The sequence below is a fragment of the Orycteropus afer genome, unplaced genomic scaffold (assembly GCF_000298275.1).
Source record: "Orycteropus afer afer isolate SDZICR_OR568_19922 unplaced genomic scaffold, OryAfe1.0 scaffold00214, whole genome shotgun sequence".
Taxonomy (NCBI): domain Eukaryota; kingdom Metazoa; phylum Chordata; class Mammalia; order Tubulidentata; family Orycteropodidae; genus Orycteropus; species Orycteropus afer.
In genome coordinates this window covers 4,036,921-4,046,639 of record NW_006921801.1, presented here as the reverse complement: position 1 = coordinate 4,046,639, position 9,719 = coordinate 4,036,921, and the positions used below count along the sequence as shown (strand labels likewise).

At 35.9% G+C, this 9,719-nt stretch overlaps 1 protein-coding gene across 1 annotated transcript in view; it reads left to right on the top strand.

Annotated features, from left to right (window-relative positions):
- DLGAP5 (DLG associated protein 5) overlaps nt 1-9,306 on the top strand; it is a 39,218-nt gene extending 29,912 nt beyond the window's left edge. Inside the window, exons 14-18 of the mRNA XM_007948363.1 lie at nt 589-778; nt 4,277-4,337; nt 5,002-5,248; nt 7,003-7,052; nt 9,169-9,306. Coding sequence (XP_007946554.1) covers nt 589-778; nt 4,277-4,337; nt 5,002-5,248; nt 7,003-7,052; nt 9,169-9,306 — 686 coding nt within the window. The remainder of the gene's footprint in view (nt 1-588; nt 779-4,276; nt 4,338-5,001; nt 5,249-7,002; nt 7,053-9,168) is intronic.
- Nucleotides 9,307-9,719: the final 413 nt, after the last annotated feature.

The window sequence follows — 9,719 nt, the reverse complement described above, 5'->3', positions numbered from 1 at the left end:
TATGAACCCCACTTGGTCATGATGAATGATTTTCTTGATATGCTGTTGGAGTCTATTGGCTAGGATTTTGTTGAAGATTTTTGCATCTATATTCATGTCTAATTGTTCTTTAATTGACTTTGCAACAGTCTTCCTATTTTTAGCTCCACTTTTATCTCCACTTTACTTGGGGCCTCCTTTCAGAGTTCTCTGGTATAATTGTGTTTATTTTCATCTTTCTTCACTAGTGGCTTAGAATTCCTTTTCTTGGATCTGCTAGCTATTATACCACTCACTCATCTACATTACAGCTTCCAAAATTTTCTTGTTGGCTCTTTAGTTTCCTTTGTCCTTGCAGATTTCTGCCTCTTAAGTTTTTCTCTGTTAATCTTACAGAATGGGGTATCAAGAGGAAGCCATGTCTAATGTGTGTCTTCAGTACTTTCTTTAACTGATGATCCCAGGCATTTTACTTTAACCAAACATTAGTCAGGGGAAACGGCTGGTTACTTGGTGGAAGATAGGAAGAATTTTTACTTTTGTTCTAGTTAAAATGAAAATTGAATGAAGAACTATTTTGATGTTTAGGTGGTTTCTCTCATCTTCTAGGACTTTCCATCTCTTCTGAGCGTCTTTCTCAAAGACTTAGAACACCTAAATCTGTCGGCAAAGCTGTGTCTCAGAGCAAACCTGAGATGAACATTCTAAGACAGACAGCACCAGAGACTCCTGATCTTCACAGTAATAAAAGTGAATATATTGCTGATAAGACTTTGCTTTCAAATAATCCTGAAAACAGGTATTAATATTAACATGCTGTTAAGAGTTTAATAGAATGCTGACTATTTCAGATTGTTAAACTGGTAAAATGTGCTGTGTGTGTGTATAAATTTTTTGAACATTTTATGGTGATAAAATACATATAACAAAACATTTGCAATTTCAACCATTTTTATGTGTACAATTCATTGACATTAATTACATTCATTGTGTTGTGCAACCATCATCACTATACATTTTTAAATTATTTTCATCACCTTTAACAGAAATTCATGTCTGTTAAGTAATAACTCTCCATTTCCTCCTCCCACCTGCCCCTCCTAACTGCTATTAAATTTTGGTCTCTGTGCATTTTCCTGTTCTAGGTATTTTAACTGAGATCATACAGTATAGATGTATACTTTTAATTTAATTTCACAATGACTCTAATGTATAGGCAGCACTTCCATTTTTTAAGTAAGGAAACTGAGGCTAAATATTTCACATTGGTGAATGGTTATATTTAGATGGGCAAAGTAAATTCTGCAGAACTAAGGAAAAAAAGCCATTTCTGTAGCTTTGGTGTTTGACAGATCTGAACTGAAAACCTACTCTGACTTTTACCAGCTTTAAAACCTTTGGGGCAAGTTAATTAATTCTCTCAGCTTCCTAGTTATCTAGTGCTGCTGTAATAGGAACCTCACTGGGTGGCTTTAACAAACACATTTATTTTCTCACAGTTTAGGAGGCTAGAAGTCTGAATTCAGGGTGCTGGCTCTAGCAGAAGGCTTTTTCTCTTTATTGGTTCTGAAGGAAGAGCCTTATTTCTTTGGAGCTTCTGCTCCTGGATAGTCTTTCTGTAGCTTGGCATCTCTCTTCACCCATCTTTGTTCCCTGGCTTACTTATTTAATTTGTCTTATATCTCAGAAAAGGTTGACTCAAGAACACCCCACAGTAGTTGTGCTGCATTAACATAACTAAGACAACGCATTCCCAAATGGGATTATAACCACAGGCATAGAGGATAGATAGGATTTACACATATTTAGTGGGAACACAATTCAATCCATAACAGCTTCATTTTCATCTGAAACATCAATGCAGTTGATCTGTGGGAGGATAGATGGGTGAATAGGTTGATCAGGTATGTCTAAGCAGGGGGCAGTGTGCCCATGACCATGTATAGGGTTGGGAGATGTTTCTCCATGCATATCTGTATGTGCTGTAAGAATGTCGGGTTTACAGCAGAGCTGACAAGGGGCAGCATTGTGGTGGCTCCTTGGCCAAGCCAGCTAGTTACACTGAGGGAGCGAGTAGCTGGACCTGTGGGCTCAGGACCGTGGTTGCAGGGGACATCAAGGTATAATATACTGGTATAATATACTACACAAAAACATTGTTCTACATCCTACTTTGGTAAGTAGTGACTGGGGCTTAAAAGCCTGCAAGCAGCCATCTTGATGCAATGATGGGTCCCTCCTTGTCCAGAGCAAAGAAGAATAAAGAAAACCAAAGATGTATGGAAACGTTTATTCCAAGGGAGTAGTAGACCATGCGATCCTCACCCTATATAACCATGAGACCAGAAGAACTAATAGTGCTCAGCTCCCCCACTGTCAGCTACTCAAAAGGGGATCTGTGTAGGAGATCCAAGATAGAGTGGGAGAACAACGTGGAACAAAACTCAAAATCATAAAAGACCAGATTTGCTGGTCCTATAGAGCCTGGTGAGACTCCTGAGACTTTGGCCCCTAGTTACCCTTCCGGTTTGGAACTGAACTCACTCCTGTGGCTTCCAGACAAACAATAGACAGGGATAAAGGGTGAACATTTACACCAGGTAGATACACTCCTTAGAGTGATCAATCGTGGAAGAACAGAAGGGCAGTGTTTGCACAGGGAGATAGCTGGGGGCGGGGTGGGGGGACAACACACAGGGAGGAGGTAACTACAGGGAGGCAGTGGGAAGAGAGCTGTTCATTGTAGGGAATTTCAGTCAGTGTCATGAAACAAAATGTGTATGAACTGCTATATGGAAAATTACTTTGCTCTGTAAAATTTCACCCAAATAAAAATAAAGTTTTAAAAAACCAAAATATCACAGCAATGCTGATGCCTCCTTTATATAGGGTCATTGACAGGTGAATTCTTATATTAGCTTTTATAGAAAGTATCTTAAAATTGAGTCTTGACAGATTGCAGAACGTTGAGAAGGGGAAGCTAATGTGCACTGAATAACTAACATGGGCTGAACGTGTTTCTGGGTCCTTAACGTGTCATTTCATTTAACCCACATAATAACACTGTAGGGTAGGTACTTGTTTCTCATTTTTCAAGTGTGAAAACAAGTTAGTAACTTACCCCAAACTTAAAAACCCAAACCTGTAGCTATTGTGTCAATTCTGACTCTTGGTAACCTTATATGTTTTAGAGTAGAACTGAGCATCACACAGTTTTGTTGACTGTAATCTTTATGGAAAGAGAATTTATAATTGATGAAACTAGATACTGCCTGCATTCTTTTACTACACAGTACTGCCTCCACACAAATGCATCAAAATTACTGATATAGGTTCTTGGAAAATAAATGCTCTGAAAATATGGTAAGAAACAGATACTTTAAGTAGGAAATAAAAGTATAGTCTGGCACCCAGAGAGGCCTGATTGACCTGTTAGAAATCTGGAGGTGGGACAGCACTGACTGCTCTGCATAGCACAAACAAGTTTTTCAACAACAACAACAAAAAATAGAGTACCCTATTAATTTTTAACAATTACCGAAGTATATTTAGCCTCAGGGGGCTAAGATATTTTAGGTGTTCTGGAAACTCATGGATTATAACATACCAATTGTCATTTCTTAAATGCAAGTTGCTTTACTTTGTATATTCTTTAATTACCTTTCATGAACAAAATCCATAATTGTATTTGAATAATAATATTAAAAGTACTCTTTAATTTTTTTTTTTACCTAATTCCCAAAAATAATCTTGAAAGAGAATATCTTGTAAGTAAACAACTTCAGGCAGTGAAAACAAAGTAAATCTGAAATCTAGAAAAATAAAATATACTTTTTAAAAAAAATTAAAATTTTTTTTGAAGAGACTAAGGTATTTCCAGTGAAATGCAAGAACCCCAGGATTACATTATATTGTGGTATAAATAAATAAATAAATGTAGCAAGCTCCAGTTACAAAATAATTGACTTGTTGCTTACATCTCCCACAGAAGTCAACTTCAGCCTGACCTTTCCCTAGTGTGTGACTCTTAATTTGGCTGAGAGTTAGAGTATTACTGGTAGATCTATATTAGCCTGACTAAGCAGCATGGTAACAGGCTTATGAGCAGTAGAAGAATGCTTTAGTTTGTAAGGCCATAGTCCAAAACCAGTCTTTTTGCATCAGGCCTGATCTTGAACCAGATTCCATCTTTGATCCATTCTGTAAACTAACTGTATAAAGGATTGACTCAAAACATGGAATGAATGATAGCAGTATGTTAAGTATGTGAGTATAATGCTGCTTTTTTCTTGTTAAGGAACAGCATGGTAGCAGATGCCCAGAGTCCTGGATTACAGGATTTAATTGAAGTAAACCGTGTAAGTCCTATTCCTGTGCAGTTGATAACCCTCTATGTTATCTATTTATATCATTATACATAGTAGACTCGATGGCACATAACAACAACATAGTAACTACATAAACAACCCCCAGCATTTCCATTGGAGATCAAAATTAGTCATACAGAATAACATTTCTTATTACAAAGGCCTTTGGCTTGTTTGAAACTGTAGCACCATATTTTATTCTTTGCCTTACATCCAGGTGACTATGGAGCAAGAGAACTACAGCAGAGATGGACAAACTATGGCCTCCATTTTAATAAATAAAGTTTTATAGGGACACAGCCATGTTTATTTATTTACATATTGTCTCTGGCTGCTTTTGAGATAACCGTGGTGGAGCAGAGTTGAGTAGTGATGATAAAGACCCTATCACACAGAAAGCCTAAGATACGGTACATGATCTTTTACAGAAAATGTTTGCCAACCTCTGAAATGAAGTATAGATACTGCCTGAGAAAGTTACTTTTGTTCATACTATTTCTGTCGTATTATTTGAACTAATTGTTAAGGAAGCAAGATAGGATTTACAGTCCTTTAGCCTGTGTTCATGTCATCCTTCTATTTTTCTTGTTTTTAATAGCAATAAAACTTTATTCCAGTTTTGGTAATTAAATATAATACTAATCTTTACTTCCAGGATGCAAATAAGATAAACTTTGAGATGGATTGTTTACCCAGTCAAAGAATGGATTTACCTCTACTTAATGGTGAAGTGCCAGATGATAATAAAAAACTGGAAGAAGTTTCAGATGTTGTAGAAGGAATGGAACTGAATTCTTCCATTATAGCACAAGATGTTTTGATGAGTAGCCCTGAGAAACATGTACCGCCACAAAATAACATCTCACAGGAAGAAGAAACTAAAATGTCTTTATGTCAATCAGGTGAGGTTTTTATAATATATTTAAAGGCAGCTTTGTTTAATAAATGAATTTGAACTAAGGTATACCGAAAAACCAAACTCACTGCTGTCAATCTGATCCCTACTCACAGCGACCCCTCCTTGGGTTTCTGAAGCGGTATCGCTATAGAAGTAGATTGCCCAATCTTCCTTCCGAAGAGTGGCTGGTGGGTTTGAACTGCTAGCCTTCTGGTTAGCAGCCAGATGCCTTAGGCACTATGCCATCAGAGCTCCCAGACTAAGGTATAGATCATTCTAAATACTTCAGAGTACCAGTTTGTAAGGATGAAGGTTGAAGAATTGGACCACCACAGTAAATATCTTCTTATAAGAAGCAGTTTGTGTTGTAGCACTCCATGGTCCACTCTCCTCCCCTTAAGGAGATCTAATAGAAATCTAATAGCACAGATACTAATCCCAGTTGGATGTAAGGAGCATTTTACATTTGTTGTTGGTTGCCATCAAGGCAATTCCAACTCTCGGCAACCCCGTATGTGCAGCTGAACCATCGCTAGGCCTCATTTCTTAGGCTTCTCTGCATGGGTTCGAACTACTGCCAACCTTTTGGCTAGTAGTTGAGCGGTTAACCATTTGCATCACCCAGGGATGCATTTTCATTAGGCCTAAGTATTTGCTTGTCAAGATGCAGAATTAGAAAAATTCCCTAAAGGTTATTTACTTTTTTCCAACACATACCCTAACCTCTCTTTCAAATGCACCATTTTATTATTTTTCCCACAATTCCTGTTCCTACTGTGTTGTGATTATCCTGCAACAAAAAACGAACACTGCCATTGAGCCAATTTGATTCGTTGTGACCCCTCCTTGGGTTTTTGAGGTGGTATCTCTATAGGTAAAAATCTATTCTGCAATAGGAAACAGCTTTTTACTTTTGTGGACAGTTTCACCTGCTATTTTCATCAAAAGGGTCGCTATGAGTCAGAAGCAATTTGATGGCAGTAGGTTTTATTCTATGTGCTGGTCTCTGGCACCTAATGCAAAATAAAACAGTATAACCTTGGGCAGACATTTAATGCTTGCCCTTCAACTGTGTTTTTCATCCAGCATTTTGTAGGTACCTCCTACATTAAAAGCATACTATTGGTTTACAGAATACTCTTTTTATACTGAGGTTAAAGATTAGAATTAGTAAAAAAAAAAAAAAAAAAAAAATTAACTACATTTTTAAAAAATGTTACAACATAGCATTAAAAAAAAAACAACTCCATTGCCCTCAAGTCAATTCTGATTCCTAGCGACCCTATAGGCAGAGTAGAACTGCCTCACAGAGTGTCCAAGGCTGTAAGTCTTTACACAAGTTAGGGCCCCATCTTTCTCCCATAGAGCAGTAGTGGATTCAAACTGCCAACCTCTCTACAGCAGAGCACTTAAATGCTGCACCATCAGTTCTCCTTTATAGCGTAAAAAGAGTTATATTTTTCTTTTAGCGTTTGATATGTGGAACTTTTCCCATCCTTATCCCATATCTGAACTCTTTAATGATCAATTCTGATAACACATGACATTTTAAGTAAGCCTGGAAATTAATGAATATTCTGTTTTGGATGAACCAGTAGTATGATTAAAAGCATTTCAGAGTTATACATTATCACAGAAACCTGAGTTGCTGTTATTAGTTGCCATTGAGTTTAAGGCTGTATACATTCCTAACAACCTTTGATTGTAAAAATATTCCTTAGAAAGTTAAAATTATTATTTCATTTTTTTGTTTTTCAGTACTATTTGATAATAAAAGTCTCACTACTGAATGCCATCTTCTTGATTCAGTAAGTTTCTGTATAAATTCCTTTCTATTTTTTATGTCAATCAGATTTCTTTTATAAAGTAAATATTACTTTTTAATACCAAGTTTAAAATTTATACCTTTGTCATTTTGCTTGCTCTGAAATCCATTTGTTACTCATTTTTCTCAAGCTAGAAAAACAACATTCTGTACTTAAAAACCTGGAAATATCATCTGTTTTATTATTAAACTCTTAAGATTCATTTCCATATATAATTTATGCACCAAATTTATTATAATAAGGTGGTTGAGTACTTCAGTATCTATTATGTGGCTTGGATTATACTGGGTATTTATAAATCATGCAAGAAAAATATATGGCTAGATTTTTGCCCTTCTGAAACATAGAACTGGGGATGTCTATCTCACCTTTAGTCATCATTGGTTATCTTAGTTCTAATTCTTCTAGATTATTGTATTTATATCCTGCTCTTTTGTTTGGATGCTTACTCCAGGATTAACTTTTGGTGGGCTTTTACTTTTAAATCTAGTTCAGACATTAGTCCTCTTGTAAATCCTTCCTATTCTCATCTCCCTTGTTAATGTATATGTATGCACAAATGCAGTGCAAGCCATGTCTACATTTAATCTCTTATTAAAGAGTATAATGTGAATGTATTATCATTTCAGGAATCTATCTCCCTTTTTAACTACAAATTCTTTATTAAGCAGAGCTGCCTGATTCATAAGCATAAATGAAGGGTGTATGACTGGCATAAGGGAGTAATGCTCACTTGCCTTTTCAGTGTTACAGCATTGATTTTTAGCCTCACCCCCAGAGATTTTTATTTCAATGATCTGGAATAGGACCCTAGTGTTGTTTTCTTCATTGGATGATTCTAATTTGCAACCAGGATTGACAAGTATAGTTTAAAGCCTTATTTTGACATTGTCCAGGGGCAACCACTGAAGTAGGTCAGAAGATGGCTTTTGTTTGCTGATTTTTTTGATTCCACAGTATAAGATTTTCATTAAGGCTAGTGTAGGTTCAAATAGCAACAGTTTTTGTCAACCTCATGAGCCCTGCAAATGCATACCTTCCTTAAACTACTTATTCTGTAAGGACCCCTGTATCTCTTGGCTTTCATTATTTTTCCAAGCTTTCTTTGGGATCAAGCTTTTGTGCTGCCCTGTGTCTCAGGAATAGAATGAAGTGGATTACTGTGACTGGCATACTGTTCTTTCCTTGGCCTTAGCCTTCCTTAATCATAGACTGAGACTGATTTAATCCTTATCCCATATCTGAACTCTTAATGATCAGTTCTGATAACATATGACATTGTAAGTAAGCCTGGGAATTAATGAATATTCTGTTTTGGATGAACCAGTAATATGATTAAAAGCATTTCAGAATTATACATTATCACATAAACTTGAGTTGCTGTTATTAGTTGCCATTGAGTCAACTCTGACTCATAGTGACCCGATGTGTTTAGAGTGGAACTGTTCTTTAGGCTTCTCAAAGCTGAGATTTTTTTGGAAGCAGATTGCCAAGCCTGTCTTCTAAGACACCTCTGGGTGGGTTCGAACCACTAACCTTCCGGCTAGTAGTCTACCCAAGGACCTGTGATAAATCTTAATACTCATAATTTTGTCTCCCTGTGATCTCTTTACCCTTCCATAAATATTTAGGTATTTTCGATATACTTTTATATAGGTCCACTTCTCTATTTTTGGGTCAAATTATTATGAGCCCAGTAGCTCATTTTAAGCCGAAGTAGCACTTGAGGGGGAAAAAAAAGAAGGATCCCACTGTGGTAAAATGCTATATGGTAAAGTGCTGTTATATGGATTCTACAGTTTGTAGAATCTGCAATATGCTGCCTAAGTCCCTTTAGGAATATTACTCATCACTTTGTTTAAGCATGTATTCCTAATATACCTTTACAATTTTTTTTAAAAAAAGCTGTATATTTACAATTAGATCTCTTGTAAAGTAGCATAATCATTGTTTTTAATGGATTCATTAATAATTCATGTTATATTTTATTATATAGAAAAAATTATATGTTATTAATGAATCCACTAGTAACTAGCAATGTTAAAGACTTAATTGGTAAAACTCTTAATGGTCACTTTAATGATTTCTCTTACTCTAGCCAAGCGTGAATGGCAGTAATCCATTTGCTCAGATGGGGAGGAGACATCAAGAACATTCCAGAAACATTTCCTTTGGTGGTAACCTGATTTCCTTTTCACCTCTAAGGCCCCTTAGTGGAGAACAACCAGAACACTGAATTTAAAAGTCCAAAATTTATTCTTCATATTATCAATGCTGTGGTACTATTTTAGAAATATTAAAATTTGAAGAATATGGCTGTGTTAATTTCCATTCAACCCATTTATATATTGTCATGTAATGTTTTAATATTCCATGTTCATCAAAGCGTTTTAGGTATCAGACTGTTTCTCAAGGGAAATTGGGATATGATATATTATTAGCCACACAGAATGCATAAACTTTAAGCTAAGTGTACCTACTTAGAACTAATGCAGCACTCTTCAGTTTAATCAAAATGTAAAATTAAACTTTAATAGAAATATTTTAATCTTTTATATTCTTAATTTGAACCCCTAAATCTGTTAATGTTGAACAGCTTTATATATTGCATTTTCCAGTGTATATTGAATCTCTTTAGATGAGATTCTA